The sequence below is a fragment of the Molothrus aeneus genome, chromosome 7, assembly GCF_037042795.1.
Source record: "Molothrus aeneus isolate 106 chromosome 7, BPBGC_Maene_1.0, whole genome shotgun sequence".
In the NCBI taxonomy this organism is placed as follows: Eukaryota; Metazoa; Chordata; class Aves; order Passeriformes; family Icteridae; genus Molothrus; species Molothrus aeneus.
The window spans coordinates 16,446,836-16,471,065 of record NC_089652.1 but is presented as its reverse complement, the minus strand read 5'-3'; the positions used below and the strand labels follow the sequence as shown (position 1 = coordinate 16,471,065).

Here is a 24,230-nt window from a genome sequence, read left to right as displayed (position 1 = left end):
GCCACTGGAGGAAGCAACAGTCCTACACTGCAAAAGATGTCAGCCACATGAGCGCAGGCCCTAGCTCTTCTGGGCACAGAGTGTGTGGGCAGGCAGCTCTCCAGGACAAAACGAGGGTGAGGGTGTCTGCCCCAGCGTGTCACTGCTGTGGGAAGGTTGGGTCTACTGCTGAGGAAGAGGCCATGGTGGACAGGGTGGAAAATGCTGCTGGAATGCAGAGGAGACTCCATGCAGAAGCATCTCTTGATGCAGCAGAGGAGGAAGTGCCTGTCCCAGGCCTCCTCCTCATTGTACCCCAGCTCTGTCACTTCTCCCTCTTCTTTCTGCAGCAGAGGCCTCTTCACTTTGAGGTCCTTGTGTTCAGCATCACCCAACCTGCTCAGAAGCCCTGGGTTGTCTGTGGGCACAGCATACTCCCTGAAGAAAAGCACATAAAAAGAGCAGGAAAAGGAAAGAACAGGAAAAATGCTGCTCTTGGCACTTCTGTTGTGATGTAACAGGATGAAGCAAATTCCAGGCATGCCGACTGCCCTCTAGCCGTATCTTCTAAAACAGCCACAGCTTGCAGAACTCCACAGCTTTTTTTGGGGACGTTTCCATTGGGAGGGTGGCTCATCTCCCTGCCCAGCCTGTGGGGCCGGTGCCTTGGCTGCAGTGGGCAGTGTGTGCCAAAGCTGGTGCCACAGCTGCCTGTTTGCAGTGCAGCCCTGTGGGCACGGGAGGCAAGGAAGCGATGAAGCACTTGGGGCTGCAAATCCTGGCAGCAGTGCCCTCGTGAAAGCCACACTCTGGCTGTATGGAAAACCAAGAGCATATTAGTGTCTGAACTGCTCTCCATTAGAGGGCATTCAACATTTGCAGGGGCACGAATCTGCAAAGTGATTTTTTTTTAAATGTCCAGTGACTTTTAGAGAAAACACACAATGAATATTAAATAAAGGGCATTGCCTATTAGTGCACTTCAGACACTTATGTAGTATGATTTTTTAAAAACTTTTTTTTAAAGGTCATGCTGTTTATGCTGCATAATATATAATACAATTGCACTGTAAATTAGAGACATGCTTTACAGCCTGCTGCTGTGGTGAACAAAATTTGAAATCACAGGTCTCCTCCCCATGGGGAAACAGTTGTGGGAAATATTTAGTATCACAATAATCAGGGCTTAATGGCCTAGTGATGAGCTATGGAGGCCTCTCTAGGACACCTTGCTGCATCTCCTGCCTGCTCTCTAGTCTCTCTAGAACATTTTTCCATTCTTAACACTGTTAAATTTTATTTTAATTTACTGTTATAGGACATTTAGGGTAAACTGTATCATTACCTAACCCACAGCATTTCCTTTAGTTGTACATGATATGCTCAGCCCTGACAAGTTTCTCACCTAGCAGACAAGAGTTGACTTTCTCTGTGTTGAAATGGCTGCAGGCCTGTGCAGTTCGTATATACATTAAGTCTCTGGAAGGATTAATTATTCTATTCCTTTATAATAGCTTAAAAACTTCAAAAATGCTGTTCTCTTTCTTCTCAGGTAAACTGGGGCATAGAAACTGGATTCTGAGGGACATGCAGACTGATTCAAATATCCCCTCAGGACAGCTCTTCAGGGAGCCAGTATCAAAGGTAAGCAAGTGAGTTAAAGCCAAGGATTTTTGATCCTTATTTTAAAAACTTCAACTCACACATTGCTTCAAAGGGCAGAATACACAAAAAGGACAGCAGCCATGGAGCAGAGAACCAGACTGCATAAAAGCACTGGAAAACATTTTGGTCACACTTCACTGCAGAACACATATGTTTGAAAAGGGATGGGAAGACTGTTGAGAAAATACACTGAGTGATGCCAGGGTGAAGGAAATGCCAAGTAAAGGAACTAAGCAAATAAACAGGGTTTTGGAGAAGTGTTGAGAGGTGCAGGAAGAATGTAACACAAGAAGGAAAGAGAAGCAGATTTCTTCCACCCAAGGGTACAGGTTGTAAGCCTTGCATGAAATGGAAGTTACAATGGGTTTTTCTTAAAGAATATAATTTCACATTCACAGGTCTCTTACCAGAGACTGTTTTAAGAATAGTATTTGGATTGGAGGGGCTGCACGCAGAGGACTGAATTTCTAAGTAAGCCCTTGCTACTGAACAGGTTTTCAGGGCAACCGCTGCCACCCAGATGGTGTGGGCACTGGGACTCTGAGGGCAGCACTGAGCAGTGTCCCTCAAGCCAGTTTTCATAACAGATTTTATTTCAAAGGTAGATCTACACTGAGGTATCATCCTAATAAGCCTTCTTGGAAGGCTTCATTCCTGGTCCCTGTATTAGTTATAGAATTTGCTAGAACACTCATGCATTATTAATGAGTCAGCAAAAGGAAATGTTTATGTTTGTAGAACTGATTTTTTAATATAACACCATTTCTTGTGTTTAAATAGACTATTGACATGATCTGCAACATATTAAAAATACCTTACAAAAAGCAGAAGAATGTTTCACACATAGACACAAATTAGAAAATTAAAACAACAGCTTCTTCAAATTCTATCCTAGAAGAGACAGATAACAAATTTTTTCAAATGTCAACCAATGAAAAGAAATTTGCTCTAATTTTAAGAAGGATAAAGTATTATCTTATGGGTGAAAACTCTATGGTATTTCTATAATGATATTCTTGGTCAACACATCTTAAGTGGTATTTAACATGAACAGTTACTCCTAGCAAGAGAGAATGCTCCTAGTTATCTGGTACGGCTTAATTTCATTAAAATATTCTATTTTCTACTGAACATTGTTAAAATACAGCAAAAAATCCTTAGAGATTTTTGTGAGGGTTAGCATTACCTCACAAGCACAAGAAAAGAACAAGGTTCTCATTTCTGCTGTATGATAACAACATTTACTCAGCCCACCCAGTGATCTTATACATCAGTGCCCTCAAAAGCCTGGCTTCATAGGTGACTGTGTTTTTCCCATTGTGCATCCCACTCTCTTCCAGAGGGTGCTCAATGACAGCTGGGATGTTTCTTCCATACTGTTCACACTGCTTCAGAAACTGCAGGCACTCCTGGATCGCACTGTCCCGCAGCATGATCATGTGCTTGGACATGTTCTCCAGCAAAGACAGGAAACACCGCTTAGCGTAATACCACGTGTCCGTGCTCAGCTTTTTGTTATAGGGCTCCAGGCTTTTAATGATCCTTGAAATACCAAAGTCGTAGTTTCCCTTCACACAGTACAGGGTACCAATGACTAGATTGACAATGCAAAGATGGTAGGTGTTTTTATCAGGGTGATCATAAGACAGCTGCTCTTCTGCCTTCTCAATTTTCCTCATTAGTTCCTCTGCATCCTCATTCTGGCTTGTCAGGATGTAGGAAACGCAGAGGTTTGCTAACACAATGGCACTGACATCGAGAATGTTGTCGTAGTGCTTTTTAACTATTGGCTCATAGAAGCTAATAGCCTCTTTATACTTGTTCTCCTGCATGAAGAGCACGTGAGCCACATTGAGCTTCCACACCTCGTGTTCCTTGCAGAACTCCACTGATTTGTGGAAGATCTTTTCTACCATTGTGTAGTTCTTCATGTCCCAGTAAATCTTTGCCTGGGCCATCAAGACAGGTATATATTTATCCAGAGTCTCATCATATTCATTAATTGCCTTTTTTAGAGCTTCATCATCCCAATTTTGCCTAGCTTCTTGTACCTGTTTTGTGAGTTTTCTCAGCTGCTCAGTCATTGTCCCTGCTGAATCATCTAGCTTGTGGAAAGCCTCTTCAGGGGCAGTTTGACAAGTAATAATGGCATCCAAGAAGTTGTACAGATAAGGTGTGAGCAGTTTGTAAGTCAGATGGGCATTCTCTGCCAGCACATCAGCTGCCAGGTCATAGTATTGATGCTTGCAATAGAGAAGCAGCAAGTTACCAAAAGTTTCTGGTGGACAGGGGTTCTGCAGGAGAAGAAACTGCAGCTTCCCAAACCCATCAGTGGGCTGGCTGTCCATATTCATGAGTGCCTGGTTGTGCAGCGTGACGGGATCCAGCTCTTCCTCGGCCCTCGGTGGCATATCCGTGAGCGCTTCCTGCGCCGCTCGCACGTTGCGCAGCTGGTACTCGATGGCCGCCTTGAGGTTGAAGGCCTCCACCAGGGCCGTGCGGTGCAGGAGCAGCGTGTTGCCCACGCTGCGCACGTCGATGCCCTCGGTGGTCATGCCCACGTTGAGCTCCGGATGCTGGTGGATGCCGCGCTTGATGATGTCGGATATGTACTTGAGGGCAGCGTGGTACTGCTTGGCCGCGTAGGAGCACAGCGCCATGTTGTAGGACAGCTCCGGGCAGTAGCCCAGCACTTGCATGGCGCTGGCAAACTTGCCGCTGGCCTCTTCGTGCCGGCCCTGCCGGTACAGCAGGCAGCCCAGGTTGACCTCGGCATCGGCCCGCTCCGACGGGTCCTCGGCCGCTCCGGAGCCGCCATCAGCAGCGGCGGCGAGCTCCTCCTCCACCAGGCTCTGGGCCGCCGGGAGGTCGCCCTGGGCATAGTGGACAGCGGCCTGGAGGCGCAGGGCCCGGCGGTGGAAGGCAGGCACGTCCAGCAGCGGGCTGGCGACCCGCAGGGCCTCGGCGAACAGCCCGGCCTTGTAGAGGGCCTGCGCGTGGCACAGGCGGTACGGGAGCAGCTGCGGGTGCAGCGCCACCAGCTGCTCGTAGCACTCGGCCGCCGCCGCGAACTCCTGCAGCTGGTAGTGGCAGTAGCCCAGCAGCGAGAGGCAGCCCCGGGAGCGGCAGCTCTTCTGCAGCCCGCGGTTCAGCAGCGACACCGCCTCCGCGAAGCGCCCGCTGGCGATGAGCCCGTACACCACGGCTGTGTGCTGGCCCTCGGGCACCGGCGCGGCCTCCATCGCCGGCCCCGGCACTGCCTCGGCGGCGGCGGAAGCGGCGCCATCGCTGCCATGGCAACGGCGCCGCCGGGGCGGAAGTGCTCTCGTGGGGGCGGGCGCTGCCCCGGAAGCTGCAGCGCGGGCGATGCCGCGTGGCGGAGATGGCGGCGGCTGCCCTGCCCGGGCCTGTCCGGCCGCCCTGCCGCCACTGGGAGCTGGTGCCGGCAGCGGAGCCGCGTCCTCTGCCTTTGCCTGCCCTCCTCTGCTCTCCTCCCTCCGCCCATGTCCCGAGCGCTGACACCGCGTGTTCAGAGCCGGTTCCGAACTGCCGCGAAGAGCTAGAGCCTCCTGAAGTCGCTGCCTGGGCCAGAATGTTTCCCTCATTTCGGGATCTCGTGCAGCCGGGAGGAATGAAGAGTAAAAAGCTCCTGTATTTCTAAACGCAGTGTAATAGTTCCCTTAAGCAGTAGGTGGTGTAAAAGCATGCCCTAAGCTAAACACATAGCCCAGGGCAGGAGCGATTTAACCACTGTCTTGGGCTTTGCCCACATGAAACATCCCCTTTACAGCCCATTAAGATCCAAAGTTGGTTAAGGCTGGTAGGTGGCAGGAAGTATGTCTCTACCTTGGAACAATCCGACAGGTTTCCTGCAACTTTCAGAAGCAGAAAAAATTACTCCAACTTTTCTTATTCAACAATGTATTAGTGCTTTGGCAGGACTTCTTTCCCCCCATGGTATTTCTGCTGACCAGGGAGGGATACTCTAGAGAACAGACTGTATAATGTGTGTAATTTCTGTGCATGTAATAGCTCCCTTAGGGTCCCCAGGCAGATCTGGCTTCTGGTCATTCTGGACTAATGCCAAGCATATCCAGGGAAGGAGTTTGGTTTGCCCCCAGGAATGAGTGCTGCAAGGCTGTGTGTCAAAAATCATATCTGGGCCGCTCAGTCTCGCGTGTTTTCAGGATCTTCTATTTGAGAGATTCAGGAATCAATAGATACAGCTCTGGTTGATACCAACAAGTTTCAAAGAAAAGTAATAATAATAATAATAATAAATGAAAATCATAGTAAGCTGTTAAAATTATTTATCTTTTTAAAGCCTAAGTAAACCCAAGCTGCTAATTTCAAAAGCATGCTTTGAAAGCTGAACCAGCATAGTTTGATCTACTTAGCAAAACAGTAACAGTTTTAAGATTAAAAAAAAAAGGAAACTGATGCAGAAATCTTTTAAGTTTCACATTTTGCAAGTATCTGGGATTCACTTGCCTTAGAACAGACACATGGTATTTCTGTGCATTTGTCAGCTGTCTCCCACAGGCATATTCCCCAGAAAACTGTAGGATATAATGGCCTACATGCTTAAGAATTCATAATTAAATACAAAGTAATCCAAGAAAGGAAAGGTAACAAGCAATATACAGGATGTATTCCAACAGTGGGACATTCCAGCACAGGAATCTCTGGGGCATCTCTTACATCCCACTTCATTGCTATGTTAGAAACCATTCACATGATTTTACTCTTTGAAAACTCTTCCTTTGAAACAGCCATTAAAAAAACCTTCTTGTTCTCTATTTCTTGCCCATAACACTCTAGGCATTGAAGCGCCTGTTAGTATGTTTTACGTATCTTTGAAATAAACCTGTTTTAAACTTTCACACAATGCACAAATGACTTATCAGGAACTAAAACTGGTTTGAATTTATAAAGGGAAATAAGTATTTGGCCTGTAGACTGAAACACTCCTGTTTTTCCACGAGAATGAATTAATTAAACATTACAAATTACACTAGGCACTGCTGGTTGCAGTTTTCAAAAACAATTTGTGAGTACTAGTATTGGCTTTGTTGGTAACTACAGGCACATTATGAGATTGCAGTGCTCTCTAAGAAGGTGCAATTAGCAAGGTCACCAGACCAGAAAAATGCAGCTGCTGTACCAAGGACACCATCTGAAGAAATACCTGAGCTAGAAACATACTTGTGTACCCTGTGGTTACAAAACACACAACTGACCTTCTTGGCAAGACTCCTGGCCCTGTAAATTGTAGGGGTTGGCTGAGACAGAGCTGTGTGGGGAGTTCTGTGCCTGCCTGCCACATGAGGCAGCCACTTTAAACCCCAGTGAGCTACTGCTGCTGACCTTGTGCAGCTCTGCTTCGGAGCAGGAGCAAAACCACGTCCTGACAAGCAGAGTCTGCATCTCCATCACATTGTGAAGCTGTTCTTACTTGTCTGTAGGTACAGGCTGGGAGGGAATTGGCTGGTTGCACTACTCGACTTACGGCCAAAGACACCTTTTGAACATCTTGTTCTTGGGAGGTTCTTCTGTCTCAACCACTGGGGAGCCTCTACCCCAGGTGCTCCTTGCCTCAAACAGTGTTCAGTTTTCTGGTGGGGTCACATTGTCGTGTTGCAGGGGAACACTTTGGTCCAAGGGAGTGCACATACAAGACCTGAGCTCTTCCACCAAAGCCTGTCTGCTCCATGCCCCCCTCAGAAGTGAAGCCAAAATTGGGGCTGTACCCAGTGGGCATCCTTGTCTCCTTGCTGAGCGTATGAAAGGGCCCTTGGCAGAAGGGCAGGAGACAAGCCCACTCTTGTTACCATCAGCTGGTGGGGCAGATGCACCTGAAGTTCAGAAGTCTGCTCAAAGTCAAGCAGGATTTGATTGTCTAGTTCATTCCTGATTAGCCTTTGCAATTGTAGAACATTTATGGTGGATTTTTTAAAATGATTGTTTTATTTGGGTTTCATTTTTTGTGAGGAAAGGGTGATTTTGGTAAGTAGTTTCACAAGTGGGAATCCGAAATGAAATTACTGTTTGGCCTGAACTACCTTTGAGGATGGGGATGAAGACCTGATCATTTTCTGGTGACACAATTAAGGCTGCTGCTTGGCTCTTGAGAGACTTCAAGGCCTGTAGTTCATGGGCCTAGAAACCTGACCCAATTCAGGCAGCAGTTGGCACGAGTCAGTAGGACACCTAGAAAAAAAAGGCATTGCCACAACCAACCTGAAGCACCTCTGGGTGTTCTATGGACAATCCATGTGCCCATCAAATTTTAGCATTGGATTTGTAAATGCTAGAGGCCTCATTCATGGCTGGATTTCCACTTACAGCTGGGACAAAGAAATGGTGACTTGTCTTTTGCTGATGTGCTGGGCATCTCAAGGGAAAGGCCAAGCAGCCCTGTCCTGGGTAACAGCTATGTTCTCCACAAGCTCTCTTGATTTGTCCTTGCCTCTTGTGGACCTGTGTTTTATATGCATTCACAGAATTAGGCTGATTTCAATGTTTTAGTTTTTTTTTTTTAATCTCTCCTTGTTCAGCAGGCAGGGAAGCAAGTAAAAGAGAATGAGATTAAATAACCTACACAATTATGTCTCTTGTGCATATCTCAGAGAGTTTGGCAGAACTGACTGAAATACTGGGAAATTGTTTCCCTATCAGAAATAATGAAAAGCAGATACAATTTCTGATCATCAAGTTTATAAGCATTAGCTAAAAAATGTTTCCAACAATCTTAAAATATAATAGACTTGAAATATGTTTCTTTAATGTACTACATGCTTCCACAAAGAATCATCTTTTTCTCACTTTTTTTTTGCTGTTTCCTAAGCTAAGTCTTAAAAAAAGGAGATAAGGTTTTTATTTGTTTAGTTGGTTGGTTTTTTTAAGGTTGAGCTAAATGACTTTCAGAGACTGAATGCTGTTCTGAGATGCACTGCTGGGCCCCCCAGTTTCAGTAGGGTTGCTTCATTTTTCCTGAGAACAATCTGATAAGATCAAGCCGTGTGCTCTCATTTTCTTCCTTGTGATGGAGGAACAGAACCATAACATTAGTCAGCAGTTTCTGAATTTTGACCCACAATGGCAAAGATACCAAAAGACAGGAGAAATAGATGGAGGCAATTACAAACAGTCACTTGATTGATGGTTGACATTGTTAGGGCTTCAGCTGTGTGTCAGGCTGCGGTGCTGCCGAGTCCCCATCCCTGGCAGTGGGTGTTGCCATGGGCAACAGTGCACTGAAGCCAATAAAAGGAGAGGAAATGAGGGGAGACTCAACCTTCGGGGAGGCCGTAGGGTATGCATTATAAATTAAGTTACACTTAGCAGTATGCAATATCAAAATTCAGGAAAGCTGTGTGTACCTACCAGCAGTACTGTTGGTTCCTAGTAGCTGTTTTTCCAATAAAGTATGTGTTGCAGGTTTGTATGGCTTGCTGCTTGCTAAACTGCTCTGGCTTTATTCAGAGAAGAAAGAAGTGGTAAGAGAACAGCAGAAACATTTCCATGTGGTGTGTGTACTCACTGCTGTGCAGTTTGCATTTCTGCTCCTTCCCTGCTTCCTTCTGCTAGAAAGTGATGTGGTTCAGTTGTGCACTAACAGATTGGCTCACAATGCTACTGAATTTCCAGCTATTGTCCTACACACCATTAGAAGCACAGAGTATTTTTGTTTTGTTGTGTTTCTTCTAAAGAAGTGATCAGCAGATTTGTTGTTTCTGTTTGATGTAGTCAGCTTTTCTAAGGCTCTAACAACTCAGTTTCCTTAGAAAGGATAAAAGCTCTTTTAGCATCTGGTCAGTTGGGCCAGGTTCTGATTTCCATTAAGCTGCTGCCAGTTCAAGGTAATTCCACTTAAGTAAATGGAGTTTGGCACAGGTGTAAAACTAAGCTGAATTCAGCTTTAATTTCTGCTGCCAGACAGATTCTATATTTAGAATCCCATTTTTCATGAAGTACAAAGGCTTTTTTCCCCCCCATGAATGGGCACTCATAAGCACTGCAACATGACTCCTCTTGTGTCTGGTCATGCAGCAGAGAAAACACCCTCAAATCACAGATCACAGGTTTGCTGCATTAGTGATCTTGACACTAATGGAAGAAGACCAACTTTCAGGTAATACTAGGTTCATCACAGAGAGACATTTGGTTTTGTGACCTATCATATTTGATTAGATTTTTAGGGACACCTTTACCACGGGTGTCAACATGTGAGCCTTAACTAGTGCTGTGCTAGCTGTAGTAATAGCACTTGAAATTGTACTGAAAGAACTGTGAGAGAGTAAGGGGTAGTCCAGTGTGATGATATTCTACCTCTCCACCATTTCAAAATACTAATTTCTACTGGAAATTATCCTAGAAAGGCTTATCCATGTTCTGCTTTTCAATGTAATATAAACCTGAAGCTCAAAGCAACAGATTTCCTTTTTTATTTGTATTCTATTTTCAAAAAAAAACCCCATTAATCTTTTCCTTAGGCAACACTATAATTAAAAAAAAAAAAAGTGTTATAAGAGCATTTTTGAAAAGAAAAAAAAAACAACCCACTCTAAAATTACCATGCAATATTTTGCCTTTATGCAAACTTCCTCTTGCTGAAAAATTTGCTGCAGTGTTAATATGAATTTCTCAGGGAAGAAGGGACAGCTTGGTGTTTTTGAAGATAATAAAGTTTGTTTTTAAATGTAGCAAAGGTAGGCAATTCTAAAGGCCCTGATCAATCACTAAGAAGCTTTGTTGTAAAAAAATACTTCTTCAAAATACAAAGCAGGCTTTTCAGAACATTCAGGCATAAAAGAGGAGGGAGAATAAGAGAGGAGCATCACAAAAGCAGGCATAATTGATTCATAACATGTACTGAAGAGATGCAAAACAACAATGTAATTACACACTATTCTGTTTTCTGCAGCTCCTTGCATATGAATTGGCCAGCTTGCATCCCAGTCCTGCTCTGTATTATTAATTTTATTAAGCTGTGAGTTCTTATATTTCAGTCTGTTGTCAGCTTTACAGATTTTTACAGCAGCAGTTGAAATGTAGTGGAGCTGAATGAACGCTTCTTCTGTTCAGTGTTGCGTGTTACTCCAGATACCAGCGCAGTCCCACTGCAGGCTTCCGTTCAGTCCCACTAAGCCTTCCAGGAAAAGCAAACTGTGCTGCCGTCAAGATAATATCCCATCAATTAGGCATGTCTGGGAAAGCATTTCTTAAAAATTGGTGGGTCTAAGCTTATGAAAACCTTTCAGACAGCTCTTATTGTAAAGTGACACTGATATTTGCAGGCTTAGTTTATGTCTTTGAAAGACGTGGTGAAGCTAGAGGAAAAGGAGGACAAGGATGCTGCCTGAGAAGGAAGTCTTTTCTGGTGCAGCTCCTCCCATTTACCTCTATTTACTGCCACAGAGTCCAGCATAGGCTTCAGTTTCACATTCAGCTTCACTAGGCACTGGAAGAAGATTAAAAAGAGAATGAGAGGAAAAATACTGATAGTATATCCACTCCTTTTAAGGACAGTCCATGGCATAACGGGGAAAAAAGAGTTTAATCTGCACTATGTCCTTACCCTCCTCATTCCCATTTGTAAATACCTGTGGAGGTAAATTTATTGTCCCTATTGAGTTCTCTTTATCTATCTGACTCATTTTACATAAGTCTTTAAGCCACCAAAAATGTAGAAAAAGGCACACAAAATGGCAGAGATGCCGCTCAACTACTTTAGCATTCCTGCAATCCTTAAAGATAGTCCTTTTGAGGGATCCCCAAGTGCCTGAGGCTGCCAGCTATGGCATCTATGAGCAGGAAGGTCCACTGGCTGTATGACAAGCTGGACAAAGCTGAAATAATCTCCCTAGTGCTCAATTCTTTTTTCCTATAGATGACTAAACCACAACAGTACTGTGCTTTCCCAAGCTGGCAGAAAAAACAATTACTGTGTGCTCAAATTAAAGAAATATAAATGGGTTTTCTTTGAGGTTGCACTGAAATCACCTCTTCTTTACATATCCAGCCCAATGATCACAGTGGCCAGTAAGAATCTTTAATCTGTTTCATCTGGCTTTGAATACATCCCCGAATTATGGTATTCCTGCACACCTTTGCTACAGGTTATTTTACCTTCCCCTTTAATATCACCTGCTTATGTGCAAAGACCACAAGTACTTCACTTGGTTTTGTATCTGTATTAAAGAGAGACAGAAATTAACAGCAGCACTGGATGTCAGGAAAGGGTTAACCACTTGCCTCCCAAGTGGTCATGTAATGTGTCATCTCAGGACAGAGAGTGTTCTTTGGCAGCTTTTCTGGTTAGCAAGCAGTGGCTTTTGCTGAGAGCTGGGCAGCATGCTTTGTCCTATAGCATGGAAGCTATGTATTTGTCATTGGAAAAAACAGGATCGGTGCCAGATTAAAAACCAAAAAGGACAAAGAATACAGCAAAAGTTGCTCTTCTAAAAGTGCAGAGAATGATAAGATAATGAAAGGAAAGGGGGAGCAGGTACCTTTGCAGTTGATCAGTTTTTGCTTTAAATAGCAGGGTTAACAGGAGCTGCTTTAAATGGTCCCCAGAGCCCAGACAACACTAAAGAACTGGATTTTTTTATAGCTAGCTTGCAAGCCATGGGAGCTTGGCTTGAAGTAAGTATTGGTAGATTTTTAATTGAGCTATTATATGATAATTAAGGGTTAATGGCCTGATTTTAAGATGTGCTGAAAACTTGCAATTTCAGTTTACTTCCATAGGAAATATGAATGCTCAGCACTTATGAAAAATCACATCATGAGGAAGAAGCTGGAACTTTAATCAAATTCACTTCAAAATTATTTCCTTAGAATATGGCCCAGACTGGGCAGATAATTTTGCAGTCTTGGGCCTGGGGTAAGAGGCAGGGTTCACTGCAGTCTCTGCCCCCTAGAGCACTGCTTGCTGCTGATGGTCATTCATTTTACAGAATGGATAAGGATTTTCAACTTTCCCATCACCAGGCCTCACAACTCTGCATTTGTATATCTTTATTTCAGACTGTTGTGTATTCCTTAAACCTGATTTGGCAGAGTCTAAAACAGAGGGGCAGTAATGTATTATAAACAGCTGAAAGTATCTGAAAAGCTCACTGCCATTACCATTAGCACCTGCATTACCACTGCCAGCTCAGTGTCTAGAGATAGCACATGTGATACTCAGCCCTTGACAGCAGCATATCAGATCCTTTCTGTGCACAGCCGGTACCTTCAAAAAGTTTTTGTGAAGTATTTTTCCAATATACATCTTCAATTAAAAACATCAAATAAATAAATATTAAGAAATACATATAAGCAAGCAGCCTGGTGGTTAAATCACTCTTTAAAAATTGGTATGCTTCAAACCTCTGTAAGCCCAAAGATGTTCTGCACTCTCATCCTGTCAGCCCCAGGATCTGTAAGTACAAAGCAGCAGTACAGGCTGTTCCTGTATACATATATATATATATGTGTGTGTGTGTGTATGTGTATGTATGTGTACACGTATATATTATATTTTCTCTCTCTCTCTCTCTCCATATATAGTATATATGCTATATACACTATATATATACACACTATACCCAGGAATCTATAGCAGCTACAGGCAGTATGGAGAAGATGGAGCTCACTGGGACTGTGGGCTCTGCCTCAGTGTGGCTGTGCAGCTCTCGACTATGTCTGTGTCCTTTCTGTAACGTTGCTTTTTTGCCAAGGCTGACCACAAGACTGTGATGTTTTCCAGCCTAGTTCCAGGGAGCAGTTGCAGAGGTCTGGGCATGACCTCCTGCTGTGCCTGTCCCTGCAGGCACTGGCATCTGCCATGGCTTATGGCAGGAGACAGCCCTGTCACGGACTGTGCCAGGATGGCTGCGAGTGCTCGAGGTACTCACAGCAATTAGCTTTGCATTGACTACAGCAGGGACCAGGAGCCCAAGCAGGCTGGGAATAGATTCAGGAAGCACCCCCACAGTTCTGTGGTAATCACTGTTATCCTATGAGCTGTAAACATATTTTAAATCTGTAAGTAAATACACATATATTTCTTCGAAATATAGATCTAAGCGGACATTAGAGTCTAATAACCCAGGTGCAACAGAGGCTACCAGGTAAATAACAAGAATGGTTAACTACTAACATTAACTTTGATGAAACAGATTATAAGGAGTATTTAAGAAAGAATAAACCATGTCTTTGATATTAATTTTTACCATGGCACCAGCAATTAATTCAATGGAATACATACAAAATATATAGTGTAATTCTAAGAAACTTTATTTTGTTACACATTAATTTAGATTAGTGATACTTGACAGTGCAGATTTTGCACTTGGTCTATAAAATGTCTTTATTCAGACATTGATTTGATGTTTGAACCACTGCTTCTGTATTTAGTATCCTTTCACTTTGGGATTTTTTCATTCTGATCTAGTCTTTTAATTAAACTGACTACTATAATTCCTATGGAAATTAGCTTTTATTTTATTTTTTCCAGCTACTAAAGCATTTCAGTAGGGCTTCTCTGATACAAAGTGCACAAATTGGATTTTATTTCTTCTTGAGATGTAATTAAAAACTCATTTGATTACTATATATCTGGCCCTGTTTTAATTATTAAACTCCAGTAATCAATTTGCTTTTATGAAGCTTCTGGGAAATTATCTCAAAAGCAACACATTTCTCTCCCTTCTGGCAGGGTCTGCACCATTTACTGAATTACATTCATTGCACCTGTTCCTGATCCGGATTAAACCACCAATTTATTCCCAAAGCTCTTTAAGTTTATTTGGCTGTAGCCTTGTCAGGGTTTTCCACCTCCTGGCTGCAGTTTTTGCTTTCTGTTTTACTGAATGAGAGCCCCTTGATGTACTGCTCCTCCATGCTACTATTTTTGATGCATGCCTCTTACAAACAGCTTTGCTCATGATCTGTCTAATTTGGTATCTAGGTTCTTAATGCCTTATTTATTACTTGCCTTCCTAGGAAAAGGCTTGGTCTTCACCAGCTGTCTGACATGGGATACCACCACCTAACCTCAGTAGCTGCAGAAACGCTCTGTTCTATCCCAGCTTGGTGCTGTGGGTAGGCTGGGAGCTGGCAGGCAGCTGGGCTCGGGAGAGGGAGCCCCTGCCTGGGGGAGTTCCTGTCTCCCGAGGCCTGGGATCTCACTGCCCACTTGCAGTCCTTCCCTGCAGTGCACCTGCCTTGCTGTGCAGCAATAGGTACAGGATTGGTGACCTTTCCCATTCCAGCCCCTTTACTGTAAAAGCTGTTCTTAGCTGCAGAGTGATAAAGGGTGGGGGAGGCACTGCCTGCTCCAGCATTAGGAAGAGCCAGAGAGGTTTGCAGTTCCCTTCTGCATCCATGTATTACCTCAGATGTGTGACTAAGCTGTTTGTCAGAAAGTTACTGTATAGCAGTGCCTTTTTCTTAGCACCTTCAATTATTTAGATGTCTTTTGGGACTGTGTACTACTCTGCCCACAGCATTCTTTCCCAAAGTATAGCTCTGCTTATCTATAAACTCCTCAGCACAAGAAAATGTTAACAGCACTTCAGCACTACATTGTGTGCACCTGGGAGAGGGGCAGGGCTGCCTGAAGGAAGAGCACAAATGGGAAAGAGCATAAGATACTTAGAGGAAGCTATTTATGGGAGAAGGTAAGGAGGGCAGAGTGGTTTGGTTTTTCTTTCCATTCTTTTCTTTCTTTCCTTGTGTATAGAGATGTGTATTTTGGTAGATAAAGCATATAGAATGCAGGAGTAGTAGCAGTAGAAACAAACCCCTTTCAGAGAGAGGGTGATGGGGAGCAGTGGAGGCATTTGTTTCTTCCTCTGGGTGCCAACTTTCTGAGTTGAAGTGGGGTGTAGGGGGAAGAAGACTTCATCTGCTACATTACCTTCATCTCTGGGCAAGGATATTAGTGAAACTGCCTAGATGCAGCACAGCTGTGGTCAGAGGCTAAACTTATTGCTAAAGCAAATACCAAATTTTGTTGTATTATAAGACTAGTACCAAATCTCTTTAAAGACGAGTGCAATATGTCCTACCTTACAAACACTGCATGACTTTTCTTTTTGCCCCCTCCCTCCCAGAGATTCTCATCCAAATATTGACCAGTTCTGACCTTGCTTAACTTATGAGCTTTGACAAGATTACAGCTCATGAAAGTATGGTTGCGGGGCTAATATTTGTAAAGTGAGTTTATGGAATAAGACCATATAAATTCATTTTTATGACTGAGCACATATAAAAAAGTTATAGGTCTCAGTGTTCACTCTACTTTGGAACCCAGTGGTTTCTAATGAATCACTTTTATTATGTAGGCAGTTTCTTAGTTGGAAGGGAGGACCAGTGACCGAGAAGCCATGGGGATAAATTCAGACTCGGTGTAAGCATATGAAGCATTGTTGAAGTCAAGAGAGTCATGACCAGTTACAGCAAAGCTGAATTGGACTCCTGAGTTTTGCTGAAGTGGCTTTCACATGAGAATACATAGGCCAAAGGTGAGCCATCTATCTGAAAGTCCTTGAACTTCAGATTAGTTCAGATAAAAGGGAACCTGTGCTGCAGTCATCCACAGATTTTATCTTCATAATACAAATACTTTGTGGAAGTTGTTTAGAAAACTCAAAAGTATTTCTGAATATATGTCCATATACTAAACCCAAAAACATTGCTAGAATTCTACCTTCCATAGCAGAATACAGAAGACAAAGTGATACAGAGAAGATGTAGGGATTAACTTCTATGAACCCTTGACTGTATGTGTATATGAATTAATTATTTGCCCTAGTGATTCAGGACTGTATTTAATCATTATGTTCTTCAAAAACATACAGTATTTGTGAGGGGGTTGAGTTCATGAAAAAAACATTATTGCAGTCTCCCTCTATTTGAAGGGGACTTTGTTTATTCCTTTTAGGGCTTAATGAGGAAGGGTCCAGGTCATCACATACATAATGCATTAGTGGATTACTTTTTCATTTCTATCAGGGAATTTTTTTTTTCTGATGCCTAAAAATGTAATTAGAAGAAATTAATATATTACTAATTTCCCTTGTAGAAAACAGGAGTTTCTTTTAGCTTCTCTCTAAAAATTGTTAATGGTGACTGGAAATTAATCTAATACATGCACAAGTGTTCTGCTCTTCCTCTGTGAATTAATGTTAGGCTTCTTTCTGGTGATGGTACACTGGCAAGAATAATACTGTATTCCTTTGGAAGTAAACTAAAGAGGGATGATTATAAATTAAGATTAACCATTGGTGAAATGTGCTGGGTATTTCAGGGAGGAAAGTATGTACAGAGCTCCTGGTAGCAAAATGTGCTCCGACCAATATCACACACATGTGTGATATGTGGCCAAAGGGAGGGTGATTCGGAAGGAATGGGACCTACTGAAGTAGCTCTGCTGATGTATTGCAGTTGGATTAGTTGCAAAGGATTCATCTGTTGTTCATTACAATTTCATGAAATCAAGGGTTTGCTTGGAGGAGTTGTTTATGAAATAATAACTTCTTATTTAGCTCTGCTGTTCAAGGTTTTGATTCTATGTCTGGAGCATGCCAGAGACAGAATGTTTCTAACTCCTTTGCTTTCAACATTTTAATCAAGTAGCTGATCAATGTCTTCTGCCTTGCTATTAAATGGATTTTGAAAAATTCTTCAAATCATATCAGTCTCATATGCTGATTTAATTCTTTGAATTTACCCTCAGCTGGGAATTCTGCAAGCAACTGTGATTCTGTTGTGTTAAACACTTACTTGAAGTGTTTCATCCATCATCATTTCTAGTCCTTTTCTGATGCAATGTACTTTGTGCTTTGTCTTTCTTGAAAACTGAATGGCTGTTAAATTATCCATTTATCTTCTTTCAGATTTGCTGTACAATTTGAGTTCCCTCTATTGGCTGTCTCTTCTACCTTATTTGCCAACTTTTCAATCTACTTCCTCAGATCTTTATATACGTTTCCATACATGACTGCCATGTCCTTCACAACACATTGGGCAGATAATTCTAAGTGAAACAGCAACAGAAATTATAATATTATGAATGATTCAATTTTTCTCACAGATCAGGGTGAAAGTCTTTAGTAAAGCTTAGCTTCACTGAAGTCAATGGGAAATGTTTGTTTTTCTGTCTTCTCCCAAATACCTTTGTTGATGAACTGCCCTTTCAGCTGAGACTGTTTTGGCATAAGATGACTCGGAAGTAAGCTGAAGTACTCCTGTCTGAATGAAAAAAAGTACTCCTTTCTGCTGCCTCTTCTAAACATTTTCGACAAACTTGTAAACTCTTAAAATTGTTGATTGTAATACAATGTTGCATCAATAATCTCACCAAGTTATGAAAACCATAACAAAAATATTATTCTAGTTTTCAAAGGCAAAATGAAACCCTTCCTGTTCTCAGGAAGCAGAAAAAGAGGATCAGGATCCTTGCATCTTCTGTAAAAAAGATGTTCATGATAGTCACAGACAAAAATGTCTTTGCTCTGAAACCACCAAAACTGCTTTACCATATTATACTGTGAAACAGTAATGGACTTAAACTGAAATTGCAAATAAAATCATTCCTTCTTCTTTTCCTGTTTTTTCTTTCTTGTATGGTTCTTCTTGACCTTTTCTATTAGTAAGAAAGTAGCAGACAAAAGCTTCTCAGATTAAGGACAATAGGTAAGAACAATTATTTGGTAATGCTTGTTCCATTACCGGAAGTTTTATTACAGGGATAATATCTGAGTTTTCTGCAAGTTCCACAGAATTCATTCTGTATGGCCTCATATAGATTCATCATTAGCAGAGAAGAAACAAAGCAAGGAAAGTGCTGAACCTACTTAAGTTCCTCCTTCAAGGCAACAGAGAGATCCTTCAACTGTGCTAAAAATCTCTTTTCTCTGGGCCAAACCCTTTTTCCTAACATAATCCTTAGCTACAAACTGCCCCCCAGCACTGGCATTTGGCCTGATTAAGTTTCCTCTGAAGCAAATTTCTTACAAACACAGCAGAATATGTTGCACCTGCTCTTCCTTGGATAATATTACCCACTGGATTTCAACAAGGAGGGAGACTAATTTGATCTGCCAACATCTGTTTGATCTGCCTCAGTCCCTGGTATCACAAACTGCATCCCAGGCTGATGTGCCTTACTAATCCTTGTCAGCCAGGTGCTCTCAGGAAGCATAAATGCTTTATTTCCCACTCTCTATGTCCAAATAAAAGGTCAGAAATAAACCCTGCCTAAAAGGTGCATCTTTATGGTATTCCTTAGAAACTATTAAAAGTTATCTTCCTCTTCCTTCATCATGCTACAAAGGAAAAGCTGGCTTCAATGAGCATCACACAGAGCTGGTCAAATTGCTTCCATTGAACAGATCTTTCCAAACAGCTTGGTCCTGATTTTTTAAAATTTTGTTTGTTTGTTTGTTTTGGGTTTTTTTTTTTTTGGTTAAAATACGTGACAATTTATGAACATGTTTCATGGACTGTCTATATAGGTACATGGTGAACAGCTAGTGAGTTCTCTGCCCCCTGATTATTTGCTAACTTAAAATATAAGAGCAGTGCCCTGACTTTTGTATCAACAATCCCAGATATGGGTGAATGGTGGAAAGCCATTTCCAAAATGTTCATACAGATAAAGTCTTATTGGTTAAAAAATTGTAGAAGTTTTTCTAATTGTATAGACAGAACAGAAACAACTGAAGGAAGAAGTCATTATGTTGGCTGCATCCAGTAACTCTTGCCTGGGTAAGGACTAAGCCATGCCATACAGTCCATTCTGGACAGGCAGGGCTTCTCAGAGGAGAGGTGCAAGTCCTGAATTTCTTATACAGTATTTCATCATGCAAAACTGTAATTGAAGGACAGAGGGAAAGGAATAGAAGTGGTAACTGAGGAAGGGATCAGGATATAGCAGTGTGAGCATGATTGTTGAAGAACACCTTTTTAATGTTCTCTGTGAAGGAGAAGTAATCTCCTGTCTAATAATTTCAAGTAGAGTATATACCTTTGGAAAAAAGAAAAATCACAGTGTGCGTATGTACTTCCAATTCAAGTGTCAAAGTCAGCTCTTGAACCAGAGAAGTTAAAACACAGGAAGCCATGACTGTTAAAGACTTCTGTGCATTTTTAGTGTGCTTTGTAGAGGGTCTACCATTTATGCCACCCTGTGCATTTAATCTAAGTTTACAAGCAGAACATATGCTTTTGCAGCTACATTATCATAAACAATAAATAGATTTAATTACAAGGCCAGACATTATCTTCTATAGGAAGGCAGGTATATCAGAGCTCTTGGAGTTGCAGACAGCGATTACATTTCTTTCTAAGTCCTTCCAACAGTGTGATAAAGAAGGAATCTGTCCCTCCACATTCCATTCAAAACATTTAAAGTACTTGCTAGGCTGCATGTTTCTACTCTTCCCAGGTTCCCCCCAGAATCCTGGATGGAGTAATGCAAATTCAATTCTGTAGATTCTATTATATGCTTGAAGTTCTCAATACCCAAGAAAATCTTGAATAGCTCTAAAAATAGCACTAAAATGGAGCAGTTCAAGGGAGCACCAAGGTAGAGGTGAGCAGGGCAATCTCAGGCACGCATAAGTTGTAAAAGCCATGAGCTGCTTTATCTTCCACAAAGACATCTCCCTTAAATTTAAATAGCTGCTGTCATTGTCACTGACTACCTGACTATGTATTTATCTGCCCAGAAGCAGAGTGCATGGCCTTTGGCCCTGCTATTCATAGTGCTACTGTCTCTGCCTAACAATGCCCTGAACAGAGCTGGGTTTCTGTTAGCATCTTTTGTTTGATGTGAATCGCTGAAGCTTTGATGTTGTTTGTGAGAAATATAATGATTTAAAAGAATAAGATCTTCACTCTCCCACTCTGTGTGCTCCCCACAGAGAAATCTTATCTCAGTTGGGAAAAAATCTGTGACTGATCCTGTCTTAGGAAGACACAAATGACAGAGTCCAGAAGAGAAATCTGTTAGTGTTGAAACTCTTAGCATCTCTTTACTGGAGGGTCAGAGGGGTGATTTGTCTTAATGATCAAAATTCTGTTTCCTGTTATGCAAACACTTATAAATAGGTACAGAATACTTTCTCTGTGTGAACACAGCTGTCAGCAAAGCCATGGTGTTTTATTTTCAGTGAGATGCTTCAAATTTTCTGCTTTAGTTGCATATACTTCCTCTTTATAGGATATTCTAACAAAACAAGGGATTGTTTTATACCAAAGCTACATTAGTAGGTTTGAAATACTCTACAGTTTCAGAAAAGTACATTTTTCTTTAGAAATTATTATTCTAATAAGCTTGTTTCTCATCTCTACTGATAAATGCTTCCCTGACTATGAGTTTTGAATTAAGAGCAAATGTAATGCAGTAAAGTGTAACTAAAGCCCCTAAAATCTGAGATTCAGTGTAATGGATTGCTGTTCTGCTACTCAAGGCTAAAGTTCCACTGTTACATAAAAATACTCTGATCTGGGATCATTACAGTAACAAAAAATGTAAACAACAAAATTATAATATCCTAAGTGTAATAAAATGCAATGAACAAAAAATTGGGATGCTTTTATCTTCCCAGACCTTTGATCCACAGTGTGAGGGAAATGGATTTGATTACTAAGATATGAAATTGGATGTGACTTGATTCCTACATTGAGTAGCAGATAGGGGAGAGAGCAAGGGATCAGAGCCATAGCTTACCTTGTGCCAGGAGCAGAGTCAGGTTTACAGAGCAAGCACAAAGGTTTTTGATTTAGACACTTGGATATAGGAAAACTGTGCATAATTCCAGAGAATATTTTTTTTTAAATATATATATAGCTATATCCACCTTCAGTCTTTACTGTGGCTCATAGTGTAGTACATTTTGTGTATCACTGACCTTCTTTCTTCTGGGTGGGAGGGGCATTCCAAGGGGCAGTCAGACAGGACTGCTAATGGAAGTTGTATAGATCTTGGTGATTTGCTAGTCACTTGTAACCCTTCTCACAAAAAGGGGGCAAACTCAGGGACAGTCCTAGCCAAGTAAGCAGAAGAATGTGATCCATGTTCACCAATAAAGGAGACTTCACTACCCTTTACTTGGGAGAACTGCTGCACCTCCAAATGAGTTGTCTTGAGCTATCTTAAGGAAATGCAGACAGCAGAGCAGATAGAGCCAAATCTCCACAAAGAAGGTTTCAGACCTGAGGAAAATTATAAGGCTAAGAAAAGCCATAACTAAAATGTACTGCAAAGTTTATATATTGTTTTAGGTATGAACCACTCCTCAAAGGCACTCTGGTGTAGCCTAGTTCATTAGCTTGGACTGCAGAGAGGATGCAGTTTGTTCTGGTACTGTGAGAGGCACTGGGATGGTGTCAGACCACTCATAGAAGTTTGGGCTGTGAAGTTCCTTCAGTGTTGCATACTTCAGACATCCTCAGCTGCCAGGAATAGCCTGCTCTTGGGAGTTACTTTGAGCAAAGAACTTCAGGGAGCTCTGCTGATCTCTTTAATGGGAGCTGCCAGTATTCAGTGGTTGCTGGGATCTCTGCTGTGTGTGTGTGAAATAACACAGAGCACAGCATGAGGTCCTGCTCTAGCAACTGCATTGGTAGGAACTGGTGCATTCCCCACAGCATTCCCTTTAGGGATCTGGATTCTATAGAATCCCACGTGGATTCAGGACTTCTAACCACTAGTGTGGAAAAAAAAGAAATAGAAAAGCCTTGATTTTGTTCTCTCTAGTTTAATGTTTTAATTTTGGTATGAAAATAAGCATCAAATGTTTGTGGGTTTTTCAAAGATGGTTTTTCTAAGTACTGTAGTAGTGAGCTATAGTACCACTAATATTTTACTGATTTATCAGATACCACTCCATCTCTTTATATTGCATTTGTAGTGATATAACCTGTTCTCTCCCCACATGCAGTTCCCTCAATGTATACAATGGCAAGTATTTCAATGAATGTAAAAATACGCCAACCCAAAATCTAGGATATGGCCAGAGTTGTAATGTTCAGCCAGCCCTAAACAGTGGATTTACAGTGCCTGAATATTCTCCTGATGGGATATGTGTGTTGAAGTTTGATTAAGCTGGATATGAAAATTAAAACTTGGCTCCACACTGAAGAGAGAATCTCCTGCAGTGTGATACTATGGCATGAAGTTTTCTGTTTACCCCTAAGGCTGGTGCTGCTATGACTTCCAGGTTTGATGGTGTCTCTTTTTGAAGTTGTTGAGCAGCAGGCTAATGGCTGCACAGCATGATGCAAACACAGTGGAAAGCAGGGAAATCAGATGTGAATATATTCCCCAGAGATCTCCTGCTAAGATAGAGCTAACTAACCAGAGCTTTAGTGCTCAGATGTAGTTTTCTCATGCAGAGGATGGGCTGATTATCAGCTCTTCCTGCTTTACTGTACATTTTTGGATTACAGATGCCATTAGAAATAATGAATTCTGGTATAATGTGCATTCTGGTGCAATATGAGCTATTTTATTGAAAGGAACATTATTTTTAAAGAGTGTCTGTCCAAGATCAGTGTCCATCACCCCTCCTCCATATTGTCTAAAATGTTCTTGGTCTTTTAAACAATATAGATGTATATTCTTCTTCCCTGCTCGCTTTGCCTTAATTGTTTGAAAACAGTAGCTGTAGTTTATTTTGTCAGGACAAAGACTGACCTTAGAAAGGGACAGGATCTCTTGGCAAAGCAGCAGCCTGGCTTGTTGCTTACACAAGTGTCTGCTTTCCCTGTCACAACAGGAATTGACATTGCTGCTTGGTAGTCATTTCATTATTTCCATGGTGGCAGCCTCATATGCCACAAGGTATGGAGGGGAGAGGGCACATTGTCCTTCTTATAGGCCTTCTTGTGTCCTTATTGTATGATACTGGTTTTATATCTGGTCTATAAAATGAAAGGAACTGCCAATCCATTTTTATTTGTTTGTAGGGAAGCTACATTCAGGCACAAGTTGATAATTTTGATGTTAACATGGGAGCTGTTATTGCTGTGTATCATCGCTGACCCGTTCATTGCTTTGAGGTCTTGGGCAGTTTAGGGTGCAGTGGGAACAGGGAGAACTTGCTGCAGTTCCCCAAAGATGCTGAATGAGAACATCCTCCTGTTTTCTCAGCTATCACTGGCTAGTCAGTCTTTGCTGGCATAAGGCAGTCTGTGTTGTTTCAGTCAAATCCTGAAGCTGTTTAATCTAAGAAGGCAGAAGCGTTCTGATAGGAAAAAATTCTTCTGAAATGGTGGTCAAACATTGGAACAGGCTGCCCAGGGAAGTGGTGGAATCACTGGAAATGATTAAGAAAACCTGTAGATGTGCTGCTTAGGAATATGGTTTAGTGTGGACCTGGCAGTGCCAGATTAATGGTTGGACTCGATGATCATAGAGGTCTTTTCCAACCTTAATGGTTCTGTGGTTATCTCTAGCCTTAATAAAGGAGTATTTGGGCATTTACACACTGTGTGCCAAGCACCTAGGCAGTCTGTGCAGAAGCACAATTAAAAGAGTAAACTGAGTTAAGAAGCACAGGTTAAACCACAGATTGTTTTAT

The 24,230-nt window shown here is 42.0% G+C and overlaps 2 protein-coding genes across 2 annotated transcripts in view; both read right to left on the bottom strand.

Moving 5' to 3' along the window:
* Positions 1 to 2,369: 2,369 nt before the first annotated feature.
* Positions 2,370 to 4,922, bottom strand: LOC136558690 (intraflagellar transport protein 70B-like). Its single transcript, XM_066553320.1, has one exon. It carries the CDS (start codon positions 4,884 to 4,886, stop codon positions 2,886 to 2,888), a length of 2,001 nt encoding a protein of 666 aa, XP_066409417.1. The 5' UTR covers positions 4,887 to 4,922; the 3' UTR covers positions 2,370 to 2,885.
* Positions 4,923 to 10,088: 5,166 nt separating this feature from the next.
* PDE11A (phosphodiesterase 11A) overlaps positions 10,089 to 24,230 on the bottom strand; it is a 103,985-nt gene continuing 89,843 nt past the window's right edge. The window contains exon 20 of the mRNA XM_066553272.1: positions 10,089 to 11,107. Coding sequence (XP_066409369.1) covers positions 10,946 to 11,107 — 162 coding nt within the window. The 3' untranslated portion in view covers positions 10,089 to 10,945. The remainder of the gene's footprint in view (positions 11,108 to 24,230) is intronic.